General features: G+C 37.0%; 1 protein-coding gene across 1 annotated transcript in view; it reads right to left on the bottom strand.

The window, feature by feature from the left end:
- Nucleotides 1-26,864, bottom strand: part of LOC144371211 (uncharacterized) — a 164,781-nt gene that overhangs the window by 39,943 nt on the left and 97,974 nt on the right. Inside the window, 1 exon segment of the mRNA XM_078033637.1 lies at nucleotides 1,365-2,709. Coding sequence (XP_077889763.1) covers nucleotides 1,365-2,709 — 1,345 coding nt within the window.

The following is a 26,864-nucleotide window of genomic DNA, read 5'->3' as shown; positions in this document are numbered from 1 at the left end:
TTCAACAATCCTCCTTTATTGCCTGAATACACACTATGCACATTGGCTCTTAGTCTCTTGGGTCTTTCTCCTCTCCCTGATTGGGAGCTTGTATAACTCTCTAGAGTTGTAGATCCCTTAGGGTGTACTGCTACTCTATAAGGTGAAATGTTAAACTCATAATTCAAACTAGGGATATCTGGGCATTATTTTAGTATCCCTAGGTCCTTCCTATAACTCTCTTAATTTTCTCATAATTACAAACAAGAGAGGGAGATGTGTGACCTAATAACATCATTAAATGCATGACAAGGTTTACATTAAGAAATTCACACTTTATTTAGCAACAAATTGCATCTGTAATGAAATATAAGTAAAAACGCTCTGTAAAACTGGCATGGCGAACCATGCTGTGACCCTAGGGATGTGAGAAGTTTGCAAGTTCAAAGTCAGGCTCCATAATTAGTGAGGTCCTATGCAACTTAGCAAACCCTATCTCTAAATAAAAAAGAAAAAAAATCAGAGGATGTGGTTTACTGATTAAGTACCCCTAAGTTTAAAGGGCTCTGAAAATTTTAAATTTTAAATTTCATATAAATCTTAAGAAACTTCTGAAATAATCAACTCTGAGAATTATTATTTCTCCAGTTGTGAAAAATGAGACTCTTTAGTAATTGTTGATTTATACTAAAATTATATCCTTTTAGGGATGCACAATTCTATACTTGTATTTCCTTATTTCTACAATATCAGCTAAAGATTCTAGAAAATTTTCAGCAAATGTCAAAAGCAATTACCCATTTTCTACATTTAAATGATTTTTTCCCCTCCTAGGTCCCAAATACTTCAAGGGATGGGCTGTAGATATGAAACTTACTACAATCTTTATATTTGTCAAGGCGTTTTTGTAAATATTTTGCTGTTATCTAAGGTACACACTTTAGACAAATGCTACTCCACATTAGCTACAGATATGAGGTCAGTAATTAAAAAATGTTGAAAATTTGAATACATTCTTAGACACAATCTTTGGGTTTCTATATGCTATAAATCTTCCAGTGTATTAAAAATGTTGGATCAATGGCCAAAAGCTTTACAAAAATTTTTCCACATGTCCTCTAACTCGTATGAATTCTGAGGTGCTGAGTAGGGTGTGAACAATTATTGGAGACTCTGTCACCTATTTTATATTTATATGATTTCTGTGCTATCATATCTCTGGTGTGAAACAGTATTGAACTACTGTGAAATAGGGTTAATTTATCCTTAAAGACACTGATGCAATGTTTTCATTGTAAAACTTCTCTCCAGTATAAAATCTATAATGTTTAGTAAGATGTGATCTTCAATATTAAAAGCTTTGCCATTCTTCACATTTATAGGACTTCTCTCTAGTATGGGTTCTCTGGTGTCGAGTAAGTGATGATTGTTGATTAAAATCTTTGCCACATTCTCTACATTTGTAGGGCTTCTCTCCAGTGTGGATTCTCAGGTGCTTAGTAAGTAATATTTTTTGATTAAAACTTTTGCCACATTCTTTACATTTGTAGGGCTTCTCTCCAGTGTGGATTCGCTGGTGCTGAGTAAGTGATGATATGTGATTAAAACTCTTGCCACACTCTTTACACTTGTAGGGCTTCTCTCCAGTGTGGATTCGCTGGTGCTGTGTAAGTGATGATTTTTTACTGAAACTCTTGCCACACACTGTACATTTGTAGGGCTTCTCTCCAGTATGAATTGTGTTGTGGTAATGGAGATGTGATTTTGTATTAAAACTTTTTCCACACACTTTACATTTGTAGGGCTTCTCTCCAGTGTGGATTCTCAGGTGCCGAGTAAGTACTATTTTATGATGAAAACTTTTGCCACATTCTTTACATTCATAGGGCTTCTCTCCAGTGTGGATTCGCTGGTGCTGAGTAAGTGATGATTTTTGACTGAAACTCTTGCCACATACTGTACATTTGTAGGGCTTCTCTCCAGTATGAATCCTGTTGTGGCAATAGAGAATTGAGTTTGTATTAAAACTTTTGCCACACACTTTACATTTGTAGGGCTTCTCTCCAGTGTGAATTCGCTCGTGCTGAGTAAGTGATGATATGTGATTAAACCTCTTGCCACATATTTTACATTTGTAGGGCTTCTCTCTCGTATGAATCCTGTTGTGGCAATAGAGATGTGAGATGCTATTAAAAGCTTTGCCACATTCTTTACACTTGTAGGGCTTCTCTCCAGTGTGGATTCGCTGGTGATGTGTAAGTGATGATTTTTGACTGAAACTTTTGCCACACAATTTACATTTGTAAGGCTTCTCTCCAGTATGAATCCTGTTGTGGCGATCAAGATGCGAGTTTATATTAAAACTTTTGCCACACATTTTACATTTGAAAAGCTTCTCTCCAGTATGAATTCTCTGGTAATTTTTAAGGCTTGATTTTTGACTGAAACCTTTGCAAAATTGTTTACATATGTAGGGCATAACTCCAGGGTGTGTCCACTGGTGACAAATAAGATTGGAGCTTTTATTAGAAGTTTTGTCACATTTTTTGAATTTGCATGGCATGTCTCCTGTATGAACACTGTGATGTTGAGTAAGGTTTTTACGTGCATTGCATTCTTCACATTGGTAGGTCTTCTCTGCAGAATAAATATTTTGGTGTTGAGTAAGGGTTGAAAACCTTTTTAAGTCTTTCCCAAACTTTTTACATTTACAGTATAAATCCTCTGATACTAAACAAGTTGTAACTTTTCACTAAAAGTTTTTTCACATTCTTAAATTTGTAGAATTTATCACTGTCATACTATCTGCTGTGTTTAAAAAATATATCAAAGCATTTGCCTGCTCAATATCTTCTATACTTATCGGGCTCTCTTTCTCTATAAATTCTCTTGTATTAAGCAAGCTCTGCACTGTGGTAAACAGCCCTTTCACATATCTTACACTTGCAGGTTTTGTCTTGGCTAAGAATATTTTAATGAATACTAGTTTTTGATCACTAAAGCAAGACTTTCCTACATTTTTCATCTTGGTAAATTTTCTTTAGAAAAGAACTAGGATTTCTTTATATTCATAATTTTTATCACCAATGTAAATATACTGGTCATTACTCAGGGTAGAGACATTGCTTAATGTGTTACTTCTAGCATTACCTATATAGTGCACTTTCCAGAAATCTGTATCAGAATTGTCATTGAGCAATAGTGGGGAATTCGAAATTTTTCTACAATTTTTAATATTTTGTCCATTTGGGCATAAGGAAAAATTCATCTTTTGTTTCAGAAAAATGAATATTTTATAAAGAAACTCCCAAAAGGTTCACTTTTAGAAGTATCTTTTCTGTGCACATGTTTGACTGGAATTTTAACTCAGTGCTACTTTTATAATTGGCCAAGTTAAAAACTGATGCATGGACTTGATTTCAAATTTTCCACATTGTCTTTCAGTTTAAAAATGGCTATGGATTTATTCTTAAAATACATATAAAACTCCTCAAAATAATTGGAATACATTGAATTTTTGTTTCAGGTATTAATTTTCTCTGGTGTATTTTGACCATAAAATTTTTATCATAAATAGGGACTACTGATTGATTTTGTCTATTATAATACAATTTTTGAACTTTATTCTCACCTATATTTTCCCATTGTTTTCGTGGTTGTATATAGTCAAAGTCACACTTTCCGTATCTTCCCTCTCTCTCTTTTATTCCCTCCTCTGGTAAAATTTGCTGAGGATGATGAGAAGTCATGGCTGTAATAAATAAAAATAATAAACATGTTTATTTAGTGTACTGGGCTGAGTATATTTTGCAAACCTAAGAAATCACAGCAAAAAATAACTTCAGCAGCAGAGTGGATTATTAAATCCAAGTCCATCATTACTGTAGAAATATATAAATCAAATAAAAATACACACAGGAAAATTACTTTGAAGATTTTCCTAATCATCTTTGTGTTCACAGTATCCAAGATGAGTACATTATTATGGAGAGTAATATAGCAGAAAAAAATACAATGTGTTACACAAATATTTTTTCCTTTAGAATATATTTTAAAAATCTACCAACTTTCTTCTGTTTCATTAGAGATAAAAATATGAAACATGTGAATATTTGGTGACTGTTCAAAAAGGGGTTCCTGCTTACCAACAGAAAAAAATATCATGGCTAAATCAACTGTAAGCAAAGTTATGAATCACTCAAAGGAAATAGTTAATTATCATTTAAAAGAAGTTTACTGAACTAAACCAACACACAAAAAACAGAATAAAAATTAGTCAAGAATTGTTGACAGTAATAAGCAGAAAATGTATGTTTAAAGACTTTCTTTAGAAAACGACTGAAAGAGTCAAGGGTGGTTGTACATAGCAACATAGGAGGTTGAGCTAGAGCATCAAAATTTGAAGGCCAAAGTAAAAAATGCAAAGTGCTAAATCGCCCTTTATTTCTCTTTCCAGTACTAATAAACACATCTCAGAAAATAGAAAATATGAAACATCCAAGCAGCTCAGTTTTCTCCAAGTTGTAAAGACTCAAAGTAGGTTTTAATCCAAGTTTAAAAACTCAGAATACTGAACGCATTCAATAGAAAAAGATGGGTCACCTAGAAATGTGTAACTATATAATTGTGAAATCCTTACTCGAATCCTCACAACACATGAAAAAATTCGAGTCTATCTATATTCAAGGGATAAAAGAATAAAATTATCAACCAAAAAATTATATTTACAGCTACTACCTTTCAAAAGAGAAGGAAAATGAATACTTTAAACATATAAAAGTAAACACACTATTCATCAACACTGGATCTGTTCTCCAAAATGTACTAAAGGTAATCCTTCATAATAAAATGTAAGTGCACAGCATCATAAGTCATATAAAATTTTAAAGATTTCTTGGCAAAAACAATTCTATTTTATTGTAATGACGGGTCCCCAAACATGTAATTTTTCAATAGAATTTGAAAGAAAAAAGCATAACAACAATACTGTTAATAGGCATATATAACTGTGACAATAATATAATTTTAAAAGGTCACATAAATGTATTCAGTTTTTTAATAAAGTGAAGTCAAGTTCATACTCATACAAAGTATGAGGAGGAGATTCTTCACTTTTAGAGTTTTTGTTGGCAAATACAAGATTACAAAATTCTGATCAAAACAAAACGTGGATATCTGAATTAACTCTAAATATTGCAACTGTACACTGTCTACAGGATACTCTAAATCTAATAACACACACATAATGAAAGCAAAAGGATATAATAATGACACATACAAAAGTGATCAAACAAAACTGGGCTGTCTAAATTATAGTACACAAAACATAGTTTAAGACACTTATAGGATATAGAAGACATTTTAAATTAAAAATAACTTTGAAAAGAGGCAAAGAGAGAAAAGGACCCTATCCCTAGGTTCTGAATTAAGAGTAAATACATTCGCTATGTACTTCATACTTCCCCAAAACACAAAGAAATCACCGAGAGGGTTTAATGAAAACAAAGAATCACTGAAATACTAAGAGACATCAATCCCCACTTACTGAAAAGGGAAATAAAGTGAAGCAAAATGGTAATCACAAAGCATAAGACTTTGAAAATATTTTGAATCTACTATAGACTTAGAGAATCCCTGTTCTTAATCACAAGTGGGATATTATGCTGGCTAGATCAATTTTATATATTAAAACAAAGGTTAATAAATATTTAAGTGATAGTTATTTTGTAACCAACATGGAATAAATATTTGAAGTCAAAAGTGGTAGGGATTTTCAAAAATCCCTAAATATGTGTCACTTGATGGAACAACCTTTTGTATGCTGTTGTTCAAATTTGAAAGATTAAATTTAAAGATGTTTACACTACTTAAAGTTAACTAGAGGCTCCATGTAGTATTTATCAACCTCCCATAGATAATTTTTTGCAGACAAATCAATCCTTTAAATTGTATGAATATCCCCCAAAATACAAATAAGACTATTTCCCTGCTAAAAAAAAATATATATTAAAACTTACAGCATTCATTTGTAAATGCAAACATGGAGTCAGGTAGACAGAGTTCTCAGTGAGTGTGGCAATAATCCCTCACATCAATAGCAAATTAAAAACATTGCACACCAGTGTTGTTACATTGTTATTCAACAGAGCCATCATGGGGAACGTAAACTAAATATCCCTTGAAAAGAACAATGAGCCATATAGAAATATAGAAACTACAGAACTTTAAAGTCAAAGAATTTATTCTAATTATATATTTTACAAAATGTATGTACACTAGGTTAACTGAAATGTCACAGAAAGAATACTGCAGAATTTTATAAACTTGACATCTGTAAACTAAAAGGAAGCTTTCTGAACAAAAGAGAATAGATTTGTGATGAGGAGATAGAAATGAGTTCTTGCTTCCTAGGCATTGTGGTATTTTTTTTTTGAGATGTAAACTTTGTAGAGATATATTGCATAACAATTTGAATTAATGTTACTGAACTGTATATTTACAATTTTGAGACAGTAAGTTTTACTTTGTGGTTTTGATTACACTGAAAATTAAAAGATAAAGAGAATTGCAACATTTCTCAAAGCTACATTTAAAATAATGTGGTCTTTATCCTATAAATAAGAACAAGCTCATCAATATACAAATGATGAGCATGCATGTAATCTCAGGTACTAGGAAGTCTGAGGCAGGCGAATTGCAAATTAAAGACATCCTCAATAACTTAATGAGAACCTCTCTCCAAATATGAGTGAAAAGGAGCTCGGGATATAATTCCACATGAGAGTATCACAGCCATCAATCCCCAATAGAATTACACATAGAAAATTTCAATTTCCACGTACATGAGCAGAATGAAAAGCCAATCAAGATAAAATACAACAGTCATGGACAAAAGAGGCTTAATATTTATACAAGCAAAAGCACATATAATATTTTTGGCAATACAAACAAGAATCAGAGATATCTTAGTTTGTGAAGCAATTAACTGATATGAGGAAACCCAGTCTATAACATGGAACCTACTGTACACAATTTAAAAAAAGAGAAAAAAACAACTAAATTGTACATATCCACAGATGTATTATTTTACAAATCCTCTCACTCAAATTAAACTTACACCATCTCTCAAAAAAGCAGTCTTTGTCCAACTTGACATTCATTCCATGGCAGATATTTCACAGAAAATCCATTACGCATATCAGAAAGAACACTGATAAAAAAATTTTAATGAAAAAATGTACAAAGAAGATAAGAGAAACTGACTTATTATAGTAATGTATTACAATGTGTGGACCTAGATGTCTACAGAAATGTGCAAAACTTTTATGAAAATAATGGAAGCAGGGCTGGAGTTGTAGAGTAGTGTTAGAGAGCTTGCCTAGCATGTGTGAGGCCCTGGGTTCAATTCTCAGCACCATATATGGATAAATAGGAAATTCACTAACAACTAAAAATATTTTTTTAAATTATGGAAGAGGTGTCAAATAATATTGACACAAGGCAAGGGGAGTGTTTTGTTGTTAATTTGAATGTATGGAGGAAAAGCAGGATACTACATAATTTTAAAGCACAAAACACAGGACAGGTTTTTCTATAATAACAAGAGTAAGAATTCAAAGCTTCTCAAAAATATTTTCTGCTGAATAATGTCTCAATGAACCTTTTCAAATTTAGGCTTCCTCCTTTATCTCAACTATGTCCTGTGCAATATGTGGGCCACAGTATTTGACATCAGTGCATTCCTCTAAGTCAACCATATGTCAAGTAAAAGATATATATCATGCCACCAAAGGAAAACATTAAGGGTGAAAATAAACATCATTAACATTATCTTGTCATTACCAAGAACTACCCCATCTTCTTTATTGAAAGCAAAAATCTACCACACATTCTTGTGGAGAAGTTCCCAAAGATATACTTCAAGGGAAGAAAACTAAATAATGATAATTAGGAATTTTGAAGAAAAGTTATGCTCACCCACAAAGACTAGGTTGTTGTAGTTCTCCAACATCACTTCTCTATATAAATTCTGCTGGGCAGGATCCAGGCATTCCCATTCCTCCTTAGAGAAATCAATAGACACATCTCCGAATGTCAATGGTTCCTGAAATAAAAATTGTTAGATCAATAGAACATGGACCAAACCTTTATTCAGTTTTTAATATGAATTAAGAGTTAGTAGAACTGACTGTCATTTAAGAGAGTGACTTTAATTATGTAATAAGATATTTCGCATTATCTAATTCAGAGGAAAATACATAAGTCCAAAAAAGTATGTATATATATATATATATATATATATATATATATATTCCATATCAAAGTGAAGATAAGGATATATATATACCATAATCCAAGCACTGAATAAAAGATCAACTCCTAACTTTTCTGCCATCAGTGAATGTGAAATTTGGCAGAAATTCCAGATGCAGATTAGACTTCTCAGAGATATTCTCAGAAGGTGATTGTGCAAAAGGTAGATAAAAAGAATAGAAAAAAGCTTGTGAAAACAGTCTGGTTCCTATTCTCTTTGCTTACTATCCATGAGATAGATTGAGATCCCCAATACAATTAGTTTCTATTATCATCCATGAAACATTCCCAATGTGTAAAATATTCATAAAATATTAATGTTTGGAGACATGTAAAGTGACACTTCCACCTTGAGAAAAGACAAACTTGAATTATTTCAAGTTCTATAAGCAGTTCAACGAGTGAATCCATTTGGTACAATAGAATGAACAATGGTTTACAAAAGACTTCAAGGAGGAGATTAAAAAATTCTTAGAGGTAAACAAGAACATAGACACAACATATCAAAATCACTTGGACACTATGAAAGCAGTACTAAGAGTAAACTTCATTGCACAGAGTTCATTCCTTAAAAGAATAAAAAGTCAATAATTGATCTCATACTTCATCTCAAAGCCCTAGAAGAACAAATCAACAACAAAAGCAGTAGAAGGCAAGAAATAATTAAAATTAGAACTGAAATTGAATTAAAAGAAACAATTAAACCTTGACAAAAAGTTGGTTCTCTGACAGACCCCTAGCTATGCTAATGAAAAGAAGGAGAGAGAAATTCAAATTACCAGCATACATAATAAGAAGGTATTATCCCAACCGACACCTCAGGAATAGAGAGGATATTTAGAAATTATCTTGAAAATGTATACCCTAGTAAAATAGAAGACATTGAAGGCATCAACAAATTACTTAAGTCATATGATATGCCCAGATTAAATCAGGAAGACATACACAATTTAAACACACCAATGTTAAATGATAAAATACAAAATGCCATCAGAAGCTTATCAACCAAGAAAAGCCCAGGCCCAGATGGATACACTGCCGAGTTAAACAAGACCTTTAAAAAAGAAATTCAAAATACCAATATTTTTCAATTTATTACACAAAATACAGAAAGCAGCATCACTTCCAAACTCATTCAATGAGGCCAATATCACCCTGATCCCCAAACCAGGCAGGGACAAATGAAAGAAAGAAAAATTCAGGCCAATATCTCGAATGAACATAGATGCAAAAAGTCTGAATATAATTCTGCCAAATTAAATACAAAAACATATTAAAAAGCTCGTGTACCAAGATGAAATGGGGTTTGTCCAGGAATATAGGGTTGGTTCAACATATAGAAATCAATAAAGGTAATTCATCACATCAATAGACTTAAAATTAAGAATCATATGATCATCTCAAGAGACACAGAAAAGCCATTTGAAAAAATACAGCACCCTTTCATGTTCAAAAAATTATAAAAACTTTAGATAACAGGAACATACCTCAACATCATACTGGCTCTCTACATTAAGCCTAAGGACAACATCATTCTAAAGGGAAAAAAACTAAAGGGATTTCCTCTAAAAACTGGAACAAGACAGGGGTGCTCTCTCTCATCATTTCCATTCAACATATTTCTTGAAACACTGGCCAGAGCAATTAGACAGATGAAAGAAATTAAAGGAATAACTACAGGAAAAGAACTTAAATTAGCACTATTTGCTGAAAATACAATTCTATACCTAGAAGACCCCAAGAGCACCACCAGAAAACTTCTAGAACTAAAAATGAATTCAGCAAAGCAGCAGGATATAAAATTAAAACACATTTAAAAAAGGCATTTCTGTATATCAGTGGCAAAGCCTCAAGGAGGAAATAAAAAAAACCCACCCCATTTACAGTAACTTCAAAAAAGAAAACATTAGATACTTGGGAAACAATTTAATGAAAGAGGTGAAAGATCTATACAAGGAAACCAACAGAACCCTAAAGAAAGAAATCAATGAAGACCTTAGAAGATGAAAATATCTACCTTCCTCTTGCATAGGCAGAATAAATATTATGAAAACGACCATACAACCAAAAGCACTATACTGATTGAATGCAATTATGAACAAAATCCCAATGACATTTCTCATAGAAATAGAAAAAGCAATCATGAAATTCATCTGGAAAAATAAGAAGCCCAGAATGGCTAAAGCAGTTATAAGCAGGAAAAGCAAAGCAGGTGGTATCACTATACCAGACCTTAAACTATACTACAGAGCAATAGTAACAAAAACAGCATGGTATTGGCACTAAAATAGGCCAGTATACCAATGGTACAGAATAGAGGACACATAGACTAACTCACAAAATTACAATTATCTTATATTAGACAAAGGTGCCAAGAACATGCATTGGAGAAAAGATAGCATCTTCAACAAATGGTGCTGCGAAAACTGGAAATCCATTTTCAAAAAATGAAATTAAAACCCCATCTCTCACCATGCACAAAACTCAACTCAAATTGGATCAAGGACCTACAATTTAAACCAGAGACTCTGCATCTAATAGATGAAAAAGTAGGCCATAATCTTCATCACATGGGGCTAGGCCACCACAACTTCCTTAATAAGATGCCTATAGCACAAGAATTAAAACCAACAATCAACAAATGGGATGGATTCAAATTAAAAAGTTTCTTCTCAGAAAAAAATCTGAGGTGAACAGAGAGCCTACATCCTGGGAGTAGATTTTTACTCCTCATACACAAGAGAGAGAACCAATATCTAGTATATAAAGAACTCAAAATGCTAAGCACCAAAAAACCCAATAATCCAACCAACAAATTGGCCAAGGATCTGAACAGACACTTCTCAGAAAAGGATGTAGAATCAATCAACAAATATTTTAAAAAATGTTCATCATCTCTTGCAAGAAGAGAAATGCAAATCAAAACCACTCTAAGATATCATCTCACTCCAGTCAGAATGGCAGCTATCATAAAGACAAACAACTAGTGTTGGCAAGGTTGTGGGGGAAAATGCACACTCATACACTGCTGGTGGGAGTGTAAATTGGTGGAAACAACATGGAAAACTATATAGAGATTCCTTGGAAATCTGGGAATGAAAAAAACGATTTCACCCAGCTATTCCTCTTCTCGGAAGATAATCAGAAATTATTTTGAATCCTTATATTCCAATAAAATAGAAGATAGTGAAGGCATCGATAAATTTCTCAAGTCATATAATCTGCCCAGATTGAGTCAGGAGGATATAGACAACCTAAACAGACCAATATCAACTGAGGAAATAGAAGAAACCATCAAAAGATTACCATCTAAGAAAATCCCAGGACTGGATGGGTATACAGCAGAGTTTTACAAAACCTTTAAAGAGGAACTAATACCAATAATTTTCAAGCTATTTCAGGAAATAGAAAAAGAGGGAGAACTTCCAAATTCATTCTACAAGGCTAACATCACCCTGATTCCGAAACCAGAGACACTTCAAAGAAAGAAAACTACAGACCAATATCTCTAATGAACGTAGATGCAAAAATCCTCCATAAAATTCTGGCGAATAGGATACAAAAACATGTCAAAAAAATTGTGCACCATGATCAAGTAGGATTCATCCCTGGTATGCAAGGCTGGTTCAATATACGGAAATTGATAAATGTTATTCACCACATCAATAGACTTAAAAATAAGAACCATATGATCATCTCGATAGATACAGAACAAGCATTTGACAAAGTACAGCATCCCTTTATGTTCAAAACTCTCGAAAAACTAGGGATAACAGGAACATACCTCAACATTATAAAAGCAATGTATGCTAAGCCTCAGGCAAGCATCATTTTGAATGGAGAAGAATTGAAGGCATTCCCTCTAAAATCTAGAACAAGACAGGGATGCCCTCTCTCACCATTTCTGTTCAACATAGTTCTCGAAACACTGGCCAGAGCAATTAGACAGATGAAAGAAATTAAAGGCATAAAAATAGGAAAAGAAGAACTTAAATTATCACTATTCGCAGATGATTCTATACCTAGCAGACCCAAAAGTGTCTACAAAGAAACTATTAGAGCTAATAAATGAATTCAGCAAAGTGGCAGGATATAAAATCAACATGCATAAATCAAAGGCATCCCTGTATATCAGCGACAAATCCTCTGAAATGGAAATGAGGACAACCACTCCATTTACAATATCCTCAAAAATAATAAAATACTTGGTCATCAACCTAACAAAAGAGGTGAAAGACTTATACAATGTAAACTACAGAACCCTAAAGAGAGAAATTGAAGAAGATCTTAGAGGATGGAAAAATATACCCTGTTAATGGATAGGCAGAACTAACATCATCAAAATGGCGATATTACCAAAAGTTCTCTATAGGTTTAATGCAATGCCAATCAAAATCCCAATGGCATTTCTTGTAGAAATAGAGAAAGCAATCATGAAATTCATATGGACGAATAAAAGACCCAGAATAGAGAAAACAATGCTAAGCAGAAAGTGTGAATCAGGTGGTATAGCGATACCAGACTTCAAACTATACTACAGAGCAATAGTAACAAAAACAGCATGGTACTGGTACCAAAACAGGTGGGTGGACCAATGGTACAGAATAGAGGACACAGAAACCAACCCACAAAACTACAACTTTCTTATATTTGATAAAGGGGCTAAAAGCATGCAATGGAGGAAGGATAGCATCTTCAACAAATGGTGCTGGGAAAACTGGAAATCCATATGCAACAAAATGAAACTGAAGTCCCTTTCTCTCACCATGCACAAAAGTTAACTCAAAATGGATCAAGGTGCTTGATATCAAATCAGAGACACAGCATCTGATAGAAGAAAAAATTGGCTACGACCTACATACTGTGGGGTCAGGCTCCAAATTCCTCAATAGGACACCCATAGCACAAGAATTAACACCTAGAATCAACAAATGGGACTCAAACTAAAAAGTTTTTTTCTCAGCAAGAGAAACAATAAGAGAGGTAAATAGGGAGCCTACATCATGGGAACAAATCTTTACTCCTCACACTTCAGATAGAGCCCTAATATCCAGAGTATATAAAGAACTCAAAAAATTAGACAATAAGATAACAAATAACCCAATCAACAAATGGGCCAAGGACCTGAACAGACACTTCTCAGAGGAGGACATACAATCAATCAACCAGTACATGGAAAAATGCTCACCATCGCTAGAAGTCAGAGAAGTGCAAATCAAAATCACCCTAAGATACCATCTCACTCCAGTAAGATTGGCAGCCATTATGAAGTCAAACAACAACAAGTGCTGCGAGAATGTGGGGAAAAGGGTACACTTGTACATTGTTGGTGGGACTGCAAATTGGTGCATCCAATTTGGAAAGCAGTATGGAGATTTCTTGGAAAGCTGGGAATGAAACCACCATTTGACCCAGCTATTCCCCTTCTCAGTCTATTCCCTAAAGACCTAAAAAGAACATGCTACAGGGACACTGCTACATCAATGTTCATAGCAGCACAATTCACAATAGCAAGACTGTCGAACCAACCTAGATGTCCTTCAATAGATGAATGGATAAAAAAATGTGGCATTTATACACAATGGAGTATTACTCTGCATTAAAAATAGACAAAATCATAGAATTTGGAGGAAAATGGATGGCATTAGAGCAGATTATGCTAAGTGAGGTTAGCCAAGCCCTAAAAAACAAATGCCAAATGTCTTCTTTGATTTAAGGAGAGTAACTAAGAACAGACTAGGGAAGAAGAGCACGAGAAGAAGACCAACATTAAACAAGGATGAGAGGTGGGAGGGTAAGGGAGAGAGAAAGAAAATTGAATGGAAATGGAAGGAGACCCTCAGGGTTATACAAAATTACATACAAGAGGAAGTGAGGGGAAAGGGAAAAATAATACAAGGGGGAGGAATTAATTACAGTAGAGGTAGTAGAGAAAGAAGAGGGGAAGGGAGGGGGGAGGGGGAATAATAGAGGATAGGAAAGGCAGCAAAATACAACAGACATGAATATGTCAATATGTAAATCAATGGAAGTGTAACTGATATGATTCTGCAATCTGTACACGGGGTAAAAATAGGAGTTCATAACCCACTTGAATCAAAGTGTGAAATATGATACATCAAGAACTATGTAATTTTTTGAACAACCAACAATAAAAAAAAGAAAAAACCATTTCACCCAGCTATTTCTCTTCTCGCACTATTCACAAAGGACTTGAAAACAGCATACTATAGGGTCATAGCCATGTCAATGTTTATAGCAGCACAATTCAGAATAGCAAACTGTGGAGCCAACCCAGATGCCTTTCAGTGGATGAATGGATAAAAATATGGGGCATATATACACAATGCAATTATACTCAGCAGTAATAAAATCACGGCAATGGCAAGTAAATGTTTGGTATTGGAGAAGTGAAGTTAGGCAAACCCAAAAAATAAATGTTAAATGGTTTCTCTGAAATAAGGAGGCTGACTATAGTGGGGTAGGGAGGGGGGGCATAGGAGGAATAGATGAATTCTACATAGCACAGAGAGGTTGAAGGTGAGGGAATGAGGCAGGGGATTAGCAGTGATTGTGGAATGTGATGACACCATAATCCAAAGTCTATGTATGAAGACCCAAATTGGTGCCAACATACCTTATATAGAACCAGAGATATGAAAAACTGTGATATATATGTGTATTAAGAGTTGTATTGCAGAAAGAAATGAGTACATATATAATGGCATAAATTAGCATGAATATACTTTCTGTATAGAGATACGAAAAATTGAGCTCTACGTGTGTAATAAGAATTGTAATGCATTCCACTGTTGTCATGTATTTAAAAAAATAAATTTTTAAAAAAGAAAGGTAATGAAACCCATTGGGGGAAACGATAAAAAAAGAACGAAAAAAAATCCTTTTCAAAGTTACAGAAAAAAAATATTTTTAAATTTATACATTTTATGTATGAAAACAAAAATTCTATTCCTCAAATGACTCCATTAAAGAGAACAAGGAGAAGTGACAGATGAAAGAAACAAATTGCCTCACCTTTAACCAAATTTTTCTAAGAAAGGAGAACAGAGACTGTGAGAGAAACACAGGCAAGAGCCATGAACAGCTCCTTCAAATAGCAGGTATCTAAATGTCCCTTCATCACAAAGCAATCAACGTCTTAAGAAAAGAGGGACTGCACCATAAAGTCACATTGAACAAAAATCGAGACAGTGTTGAAGAACATGTGGGGTTATCATGAAGTTCCACATAAACAGATGTGGACCCTACAGCACCTGTCCATATGGGGACACAGCATGCTCTTCCAGAGCTGAGACCCAGGGCCTGGTGACAGAGGATGTCCATTTGGTAATAGATAAATAATAAACTATGGAAAATAACCATTTCTGGCAATCATCCACATTTTTTTTGCCATATTGCATACAGTTCGACAAATGCTATGAAACACTGTGTCAGTTTTATATAGCTGTCACATAAATGTCACATTTCACATATAAGCGTACTTAAACAGTACATCTGCAGAATTTGAAAAAATACATATACAGATTAGCACATAAAAGACTGAATTACACACCCTGGGTATAGATGATAGGACTCCTCATTATAAAGAGGACAGCTCCCCTCAGGTTCATCTATGACAATACCCAATCAAAATTTCACCATGGTTTTCTTTTCATTGAAAAAGGGACCAAAGAAAACAGTTTGAAAATTCTCCTGGAAGGTTGAATTGATATGAAATGAGCCAAGAATTCTGAACTCTAAGAGCAAAAGCAGGAGCTATCATTACCAGGCACTAATGCATATTATAAAATTATCATATTGCAGTAATTTGAGGACAAAAAAATCACAAAGCAGAAATTTCATAGATGACTCCACACGTATGTAAATGTCATTTTTATTATGAAGTGCATTGAAAAGGCCTAGCTAAATGCAACCATCTCTGGCAGAGGATTTGATGTGAATGAACAGGACAACCCAACGTGAAGGGAGGTGTGGGAACTGGAGGCGCAGAGCACTGGTAGGGCTTGGGGGCAAGACGTGCATGGTACTGGATTACACTCCAGCATCCCAAAAGAAGCACATATTGAGTAGGATTATCTTTCAAAATTATATGAGAATAGGAGGCTCCTGGATTCTCTTCACACATTGATGCAGCAAATAAACACCTACTTCTGTTTCGAGTCCCTCTTAAATAAAGGTATATATGGACAGAGAGACCCATGCAATATACCACTCAGAAAATCTCTACCATCCAAAGGGGAGGCAAAGTTGGGGGAAACGTGGGCATTAGTCCTGCCTTGAGCAATGTGCCACATAATTGGGACAGAATACCCTCATCCAGTGTAACCCAGGGTAGAGGAAGACTGATTGGGTCACAAATGGAGCACATTGAACACTAAATTACTTGGAGCTGGAGAAGCAATTTGTCTGGTGCTCATAGAAGAAAGATCTGGATATACACAAATATCAGGATGAGAGAAAAAGGAGTGCTTTTCTATGGCCGAGGAGGGTCATGAGCTTTATCCATGGGACCAGGGCAGAAGGGGAGCGAGGTCTCAAGGGTCTCAGTTTATCCCTACAAGGGATTTGCAGCATGATCTGCAAACTGTGGTTGCTAACAGTTGCGAACCTCCCTAGCCCATTTCTGAGGGTAGACAGGACAAATGCAGTCCACCCAGCAGCCATGCCTGAGCCCTCCCCCCCTACCTCAGTAATAACTCCAGGTCTAACCAGTTCTTTCTGGAAGGAGTATGTCCAGGCACTCAGGGTTTCAACATTTTTTCCCATCTCATGGACTCCATCCTAACCCACCAAGCTTTGGGAGCAGTGGCAACTGTGCATGTGCACATCTCCCTGGATCACAAAGGGGGGGCATCACTTTGATGTCTGAGTATTTCCCTGTGCTACAATCCACACCAGGTGTGCAGCAAAAGGGGTCAAAACCCTGTTTCTTTCTAGAATACGCTCACACCACCACCCAGGCAGCCTGGGTTCTAACAAATTGCATCAGGAATTTAGTCACCAGCCAGGTGGGAGAGCTTCTGCAGCCCGACTCCAGCTGTGAGAAAGGCTCTTATCAAATAGGCGAAGGAACTAGTCCTCCAACGACGTGGAGAAATAGACCTGCTCACATGGGGCTAGAATATCAGTTTAGTGCAGCCATTTTTAAAAATAGAATGGAGTTCTTTAAAAGCTAACAACCACTCTGGATGCATTTCCAAAGAAACTTGGATTCTTCTAGTGCTGCCACCTGTCAATCACCACAGTCCAGGAAGACGCCAGGTTGCCTCCCTCACCTGCCAGAGAGATAGGACTTTAGCAGGGGCTGAGGCTGCCCCAGGGGATGGGGAGGCTGCCAGGAGTTTCCTCCACTGTCACGCTCTCCACTCGGCGTGCCAGGGGGACAGAGGGGCACTGTCCCCAATGGTCTCAGGCCTGTGGTTGCAGAGAGCCCCGGGAGTCAGGGTTGGCCAACTCGGGTTCCCCACACAGCGGGTCCCGCCAGATGGACTCCCTGCCCCGCCTCCCTCCTGAGCCTCCCTATCCAGGCACCAGGTGCCACTGCACACTCACCATCTCCTGGTGCCCAGCAGCCAAGCCTGCCCTGGGGAGCTTCGGCTCCTGCATGGAAGGGCCACCCGGGATGCGAGGCACGAGCGAAGCCTGGAGTCCAACTGCAGGAATCTGAGTGGAACCCAGGACCACGGAGAAATAAATCCCATTCCGAGCGCGGAGGCCCGCCCCCTGCTGCTGGCTATGCTCAGGATTGGACAGCGCTCAGCACAAGGGCTTCTGATTGGACAGGTAATCAGTCAGTCACCGTTATCCGGAGTCTGAGCCCAGGGAGCTTTCTTTTTGAGTGACAGGGGGGTGAAATCCACTTCAGACAAGGAGGAAACAAGAATGGCAGGGTTTGGGTGCAACTTTTTTTCGTTTTTCTTTTCCTTTTGAAGTCTCAGCTTTGGGTTAGGGTCAGGGTGACCAGAATTCTAAGTTCTGTTGGGTTTGATGTTAGGAAATTGAAGTCAATTCTTGAAAGTTTCATCACGTGGATCTCTTCCTATAATAAGACCACCCAAAGCATCTTGGAAAGGCTGACTTGTCCTCTGTTTATCTGTGCAAAATTCTCCAAGCAGAACTGGCCTTCCCCATAGGAACTGCCCTGGAGGAGTTTACCACCCAGTTGGCAGCCTGAGAGCTGATGTTCCTCCAGCTGAGTTGAATCTATTGGATGAGGCTGGAGGCAGAGTAAGGAGATCAGCACAGAAGAGACCTCGAGAGTGCAGACCTGAGTAAACCGCAGCTGCACCAGGACTCCCTCGCTCTCTGGCCACTGGGGGTTGAATTCAGAGGCCTCGACCTCTGAGCCCCTTCCCCAGCCCTAGCTTGAAGTTTAGAGACAGGGTCTCACTGAGTTGCTTAGCACCTTGCTTTTGCTGAGGCTGCGGTGGCCACAGGATAACAGCCTTGCACAGATCAAGGCCACCCTGGTTCCTGACAGTCCCCTGGATCCCAGGCAATGGAATCCAGCCTCCTCCTAAAAACAAAGACCCCCTGCCTAGGTGTGCATCCTTAGTATCAGCTGAATACTCTGCACTTGACAAGAAAAAAGAAACAACAACAACAACAACAACAAAAAGACAGACCCTACCTACTTGTCTTGATGCAAATAAAGTCAATGTGTTTCCAAAGACAGCTCTGGTCTTGTCCCCCCAATTTAGTGGTGCAAAAAGTCACATAATACAGAGAAGACTTCTAATTAAGAGGGTCTCAAGGGTCTCTCTCTTTAAGAAATAACAATTTGCATTTGATTGGGAGTCCAGGAAAGCCAATTCCAGGTTTTCCTGATTTGGTAAATAACTCCATAGACTCCAATGCACCCTGCTCGACTCTGCCTTTGTGAACTGTAGAGGCCTGGAGGTTACCTGCCCCCTGGAACCCCTGCACTTGCAGATGAATGGGGGGTCCTATCTTCTCCATGCAGTGCCCTGAACCTCCACCTTCCCACAGGCTCCAACACCATTGGCAGCATCCAATGGGGGAGTGGTTTAGAAAATTCTGGAATATACCTAAAGACATTTCCTTATCCGGCTATGATTCTATCAAGTTGGACCCATGATCCTTTTAATTACTTTTTATCTTTTACTGTTTTATCCATTCTGTTTAGTTATACATTACCATAGAATCCATTTTGGTAAAATTATCCAAACATAAAATATACCTTATTCTCCTTAGGACCCCATTCGTGTGGGTGGCATGATGCACGGATTCACTTAGGTATTTTCATATATTTAAATAGAAAGATTATGGTGGACTCATGCTACTGTCTTTCATGTTCTTATCTCCCCTCCCTTCCTGTTGTGCCCCTTTTTCTAATTTACTGAACTTCTCTTTGTGCCGCCCACCTTCCTTGTGATGTAGATAACACATGTCAGGGAAAACATGTGACTTTTGGTTTGGGGGGATTCCCTTAATTTACTTTAGCATGATAATCTCCAGTTCCATTCATTCACTGGCCAGTGTTATGAAGTCATCATTTTTTAACGCTTAGTAATATTTTACCATGTATACATACCATGATTTCTTTATCTATTCATCTGTTCATGGGCATTTAGGCTTGTTATGTAGCTTAGCTATTGTGAGTTGTGCTATCATGAACATTGATGTGGCTGTGTCCCTGTAGTATGAAGATTTTAAATCCTCTGATTTATGGTGAGGAGTGGGATAACTGAGTCAAATGGTGGTTCCAGTCCTAGTTTCTTGAGAATTCTCCATCCTGCTTTCCAGAGGGGTTGCACCAATGTGCAGTGCCTCCAACAAGGTGTGAGCATTCCCTTTCCCCCACATCCTCACCAATTTATTGTTACTCTATTCTTGATAATTGCTATAGTAACTGGAGTGAAAGAGAAGATCAGTGCAGTTTTAATTTGCATTTCCCTAATTGCTAGAATATGTTGCCTTTTCAGTATTTATTTTATAAAATATTTTTTTCTATTAGAGTTGGACCCAATAACTTTATTCTATCCATTCCTTTTTCTGTGGCGCTGAGGATGGAACCCAGTGACTCCCATGTGCCTGGCAAGCACTCTACAGCCGAGCCTCAGCCCCAGCCCTCATTTTCAGTATTTTTTACATTTGCTTGTCAGTAACAGCAGCCCAGTTATTTGGGGGACCAGTTTTGCTGCATTTATGAAATGGGAACATTTCTCTTGAAGGAAAACTGAGAAGGTCAAGCCACATGCCCAGGATTCCAGGGATGAGCAGTACACAGCTGTCTTGCCCAGGATGAGGAGAACATTATGTGACTAAGAAGAGAGAAAGAGCCAGGGACCCCCTGGGGCCAGAACACCTTCTTCCCCCTTGAGGGAAATGATTAATTATTATTGCTGTTACTATTCTTCACCAAAATGTAAAATTTCCCTAAATTACTAGTTCCACTAAATTTAGGTCCCTGGATGGAGCTCAGATTTGTCTTGAGAGGCAAGAAAAAGTGAATAACCAACTCAGTGGTTCCAATAACCAAAAAGCTAGACCTTGGTCTCTTTGGAGACAAAACACTGGGTTTTACCCAATAATTAACAATCCAACAGCACCCGACACTCAATTAATGGGGGACGGAGTATTGGATCACTGCCCTATGTGCTTTGATAACAAAATGATCCTTTAATCGTTCCTCTAGTAACACTTGAGGTCCATAAACAACTGTGGAACATGACTGATTGGGAAAGAAATGCTGGGATACCAAGAAGAAAGTTATTCTGAACCTCAAAGGAAAAGATTCATAAATCACCACAATGCAGGAATGCCCATAAAATATTGAAATTAAAAACAAGGAACTAAGGTTAGGGCTCAGTGACAGAGCACCTGCCTAGCAACTGTGAGGCACTGGGTTCAATTCTCAGCACCACATAAATAGAAATATGTAAAATAAAGGTATCCTGTCTAACTAAAAACTATTTTTAAAAATAAACATCAGATTTTTTTTTTTTTAAAAAAAGCAACTCCCTGCAATGCAGCATTTCTCCTAGACCAGCTTCCTGTACCCTCAAATACTAGCATGATGTGAGCAAGCTTAGAAAAATGGGTGAGAAAGTACAGAAGTCTGATCTGGCCCCATCTCTAGTCCAGCCCCACTTAAATGTCCCTCTCCAAATAGCAACACCTCAGACCACATATTTGCTGTCTCTCTCTTTAGAGCTTTCTCACGTTTTTTCCTTGCTTTTTTCTTGTGGTGCTGGGGATTGAACCTGGGACCTTGTGCATGCAGGGCAAGCACACTACAGACCGCACTGAATCCCCGGCTCCTCACGTTCTTTTCTGAATGTGCATCTGCTTTTCTAAATAGGTGTATCCATGCGCCTGACAAATGAAGTTCTTTTCTGCCATTAAAACCAAGGAACCTACTTTTTCTGAGCTGTTGTCCCTCTCTCTCCCTGGAGTCCCTTCCCATTACAAAAACTCACACAGCCAGAGTCAGACTTGAGCTTTGGAATTGTGTGGGGTTTTTATATTGTTTGGGGTCTGATATCACATACATCACTGGAGGGAGGTAACCAACAGCTATGCTTTTTTCTAATAAGCAAAGAACAAGGTTTGGTAGCACATGTCTGTAAGGCCAGGCATTTGGGAGGCTGCTTTGGGAGGATCTCAAATCGGAGGCAGCAGTTGGCCTCATAAAAAGACCCTGCCTCAAAATAAAATATTCAAAGTTCTAACACTGGATGAGTCTTTATGAACAATGAGGGGTCAAAATTCTTTTTTCAAAAGTCTTTCCTTAGGATGCTGTGTGTAGGTGTGTGACTGTGACCTTCCAACAGGACCTAGAGCTGTTGCTGGTGTCCACCTGTATTAATAAATAGATCAAATGAAGTGAGTAAATAAGTAAAGCAATAAAAGATCTGACATTGTTGCTGATTGTGATCCCAGAGATACAAAGGTTATGTTGTGTTTCTTAGATCTTGTGTTCTTGCAAGAGTGAATTTTAAATAATACATAAAATGTAATCAAAGTAGAGTAAACATTATTGGCCCAGAAATCACTATCAAGAAAGGGGGAGGAAACAGTGAGTCTTTTCTGACAACTCTAGGCCTCACACCCCTTTGATCCTCTGGTTTATGGGAGATGCTGTGCGTGATTCCAGAGGCCTGCCCATAGAACAATTTCTACTCTTAACTGGCAGTAGGATGACATTGTGTTTGTAGGTTCCTAGTCCACATGGTCTTGTCCAGAGACACCAAAGCAAAACCCGAGTGTGTGTGTGTGTCTGTGTGTGTGTGTGTGTCTGTGTCTTTTTGAATTTTACTATAATAAAAATTTTATTATTGCAGCTATTATGAAGACAAACAACAACAGGTATTGGCGAGGATGTGAGAAAAATGGTACACTCTTACACTGCCGGTGGGACTACAAATTGGTGCAGTCAATATGGAAAGCAGTATGGAGATTCCTTGGAAATCTGAGTATGGAACCACCATTTTACAAAGCTATCCTGTGGAGCCAACCTATATGCCCTTCAGTGGATGAATGGATAAAAAATATGCATTATTTATACACAATGGAATGTTATTCAGCAATAAAAGAATAAAATCATGTGTGTGTGGGAGATTATGGTCTTGTTCTCTTGGTTTCTGACTTTTGGTTTATAACTTTTAGGGAATAAAGTTTTTCTCAGATTCTCACCAGTATCCTTACCTTTGTCAAAGGGTAATTGCAACTTACTTCTGTTTCTTGCTGTCTAACTTTTGTGGTTTTCCAATATGAGGTATGAGGTAGAAGTGGATTTTAAGTGTATATTTTTAATGTAGGAGTTCACTAATTACTATTAGAAGCAACAGATGAGCTCAGAACAGTAATAAAATTTAGTATCATCAGTTATTTATGTGCATAAGAAAGTAAGTAGCAAACATAAAATTAAAGACAGTTCTAATGACCATAATATCAAAAGCAAAATACTTGGGAATTTTTTCAAGAAATGTGAACACTTGCACATTTAACACTGCTTGTTTTTAGAAAATATTACATTATCCCTAAGCCACCTTCTTTTTTGTGGTGACCTTAACTCATAGAAAAAAAGATAGGAATTAAAAGTTTTCTCTGTGATCCTGAGGACAGGACTTAGGTATGGTCTACCAGTGAGCTCTATCATCATCCCATTTTTATTTTTCTTTGAGATATGGTCTTGCCAAGTTAGTGAGGCTAGACTCAAAGTTGTGACCCTCAAGGCTCAACTTCCAGGGTATCTGGGGTTACATGCATGTGCCTTCACAACCCTGGTAGAGATTAGTCTTATATGTTTTCTTTAGTTGTAGTGGACAGAGTATCTTTATTTTATATATTTATTTTTATGTGGTGCTGAGGATTGAACTCAGTGCCTCACATGTGCTAGGCAGGTGCTCTAAACCTGACCCCAGACCCAGGGATTAAATTCTTGACTTTAATATTATAGGCTGGCTCAGGATAATATCTATGTTTGCAAACGTGTATAATGTCCCCATTTGTGAGTAGAAGGTAGAGGCCACAATGAGAGAAAATGTCTATCCTTATCCTTGGAAGAGAAACATCAACTGTGGATTTACCTGAAACTTAGTATTTGAGGATTTCCCAGATATTACAAATATAAGCAAAAGAGACATGAGATCAAGGCTCAGAGGAAGGGGGACTAGGTATTTCAAATTGTGAGGCATCAGACAGAAAAACAAAGCTAAGCTAGCTGGGTATGGACAACAGTTTCCCTCAGATTTAACTGTAGGATCAGGGTCCCAGAAGATATAGAAAAAAATAAACCATTTACTGGGTACATTTTAAAAAGATGATCATGGGTAGGACTTGGTCAGAAGTCATCATTATCACACCCCACCCACACGCCCACACACATTACTTCCCTTTTACCTCTTCCCCACTTTAGCAGTCAAGTCAACATCCACTCCTCAAGGTGCATCCTAGCATGAAGAGAAAGGACTGAGCCACAGTACCCTGGGGACCTCAATGGGCACATCTTTGCCTAGCTAATGGCAGAAACTAGCAAATGGCAGAAACTAGCAAAGGAATGACAGAGTTCAGGAACATCTCTGTCTCCTTTCTCTCACAAACAAATAACTAGAGATTTCAATTATAAATTGATGGATGAAGTGATATTGGGAGTATTGGGTCAAATATTTGGAACACTGAAAATATAATTGTTTAGCAGCCTTAATGTCTTATTTCTTTTTTATCTTTGTCTTTGTTTTTAATGCTGTGGATTGAGCCCAGGGGAACTCAACCTCTTAGCAACATTCCTGATCTTTTTTTTTTGTAACTTAGAGACAGGGTTTCACTGCTTAGTCCTTTCCTAAGTTGTTGAGGCTGGCTTTGTATCATCCTTCCGAGACACTGGGATTACAGTCATGCACCACCACACCTTGCTAATGTTTTATTTCATTATTTGCACAAGAGCAGTTTTTCATGTAATATAACCTACTGAATGCTCTCAAAATATTGCACTTTGTGAAAAATTCAAAGAGATAACTTATTACTTTTATATTAACAAACTTAAAGAATGTTTTTCTTATGCCTTGGCTTATTTTCACTTGATAAAATCACGTTAGGATATAGTTTTCTAGTTTGTTTATTCTTTTTTTGGGGGGGAGGGTGTATAATAGGGATCTGTCCCAGTATCACTCAATTACAAAGCCACTTTCCCAGTCATGTTTATTTTTTTTTTAGAAACAGGGTCTCACTGAGTTGTATAGGTCACTATTAATTTACCGAGTCTGTCTTTGAACTCGTGAATTTTCTGCCTCAGCCTCCCAAGCCATTGGGATTGCAGGTATGTGCCCCAACTCTCAGTTTCTTTATTCTTTTGTAGTTGTTGCTTTCTTTTGTTACATAAATTCAAGTTGAATAACAGTATGTTTAACAATACAGATATAGAGGAAAGCCAGTGGTATAGGTAAGCAATTGAACATATCCACCAGAAAGTACATTGTATATTAACCATGGTGTATTACTCAGCCATCAATACAAACTCCTCTAACGGTCAGCAAAACAGATGAAATTGGAAGATGTCATGCTAAGTGAAGAAATACACAATAGTGTCACATCTCATATGTTAACTAATATAATATCATGTGCAAGTACAATAATTATTAGTATGTCTGAGGAGTGTGTGGGGTCATCAAAGGCAGAAGAGAGTGTTTGGATATTATGAATACATGTATATGCATATATATAAACATCACTCTGAATCCCATTAGTATTTTCAATTGCTATGTGATGATAAAACCCACCATCTCTCATAATTATCCATTCTGCACTAAGAACAGAATCCTGCTGTATTTTGTAATTTCCAGTATATGATGCAATATTATTGATGATGCTCCCTGATAACAACCAGGCTCTTCCTACACATTCATTCTATTTTCTTCCAGGCTCTGAACATAGAGTATACAATGTATTTCTGCATCTGAATCATCTCACTTAGCCTAAAGTCCTCCAGCTTGTCTGTGTTATTGGAGAATATTCTTTTGTTTCTGGGGTTTCAACCCAGGGTTGCCTTACCAGTGACAGAGATCCACCATAATTTTCTTTTTCAGTTTTAAGACAGAATGTTATCAAACTACTAAGGCTGGCCTTCACATTTTGGCACCACTGCCATAGACATCATCCTTATTTTAAAGTTGAGTAATAAGTGACGTGTGGAGGCACATTTCTTCTGTCATGCTAGGGACTCAATAGGCTGAGGGACGAGAATCACTATCTTGTAGCCAGCCTCGCATCTTGGTACACCCACTGCACCGTAAAAGTCCTTGTCTCAAAATAAAGGTAGAAAAACTGAAAAAGTTATATATGTGTGTTGATACATTTGTGTGTAAACACAATGATAAATCTCTTTTTCTCTATTATCTGTAATATACCATAGGTTCTTCTTCCTGAGTTACTCTTTGGAAATTTAGGTTGTGAATAGTATGGTGGTTAACATGGGAGGGTAGATATTCCTAAAGATGGATTTTATTTCCTTCAATTGTTGAAGTGGTTAATGTCAGATGTCCATTTGAGTGGATTGAGATACCCAGAGAATGGTGTGGACGATCTCTCCAGGTTTCTGTGAGTGTGCTTCCAGAAGGCTGAGTCAGAAAGCCTGGAAAATACCTGTAATGAACATATATATTGGTGTTCAATAGTTTTGATTTGGAAAAACGCAAGAGAAGCAGTCACATACTTATGCTCCAGGCTTCTTGAAGTCCCCTTTGGGGTCTTGCACCATTGGCTCTACCGAGGTCTTTTTAAAAAAATTTATTTGTTTTATACTTAACCATGACAATAAAATGCATTTATATACTTTGATATATCATACATAGATGGGATATAATTTCTCATTTTTCTGAGTATACATATTGTAGAATGACATGTGTCATACAGTCACATTCATACATAAAGAAATCATGTCTGTTTCATTCTCTTTCTTATTCCCACATCCCCTACCTTCCCCTCCTTTCACTTTCCTCTACCTAATGTAAGTTAATGCAATTCTTTTTTTTCTTTTGCATTACAATTCTTAATACACATATATACCACAGTTTTTGTATCTTTTTTAT

This window comes from Ictidomys tridecemlineatus, chromosome 16 (genome assembly GCF_052094955.1).
Source record: "Ictidomys tridecemlineatus isolate mIctTri1 chromosome 16, mIctTri1.hap1, whole genome shotgun sequence".
Taxonomy (NCBI): Eukaryota; Metazoa; Chordata; class Mammalia; order Rodentia; family Sciuridae; genus Ictidomys; species Ictidomys tridecemlineatus.
This window is presented reverse-complemented; position numbering and strand designations above follow the sequence as displayed.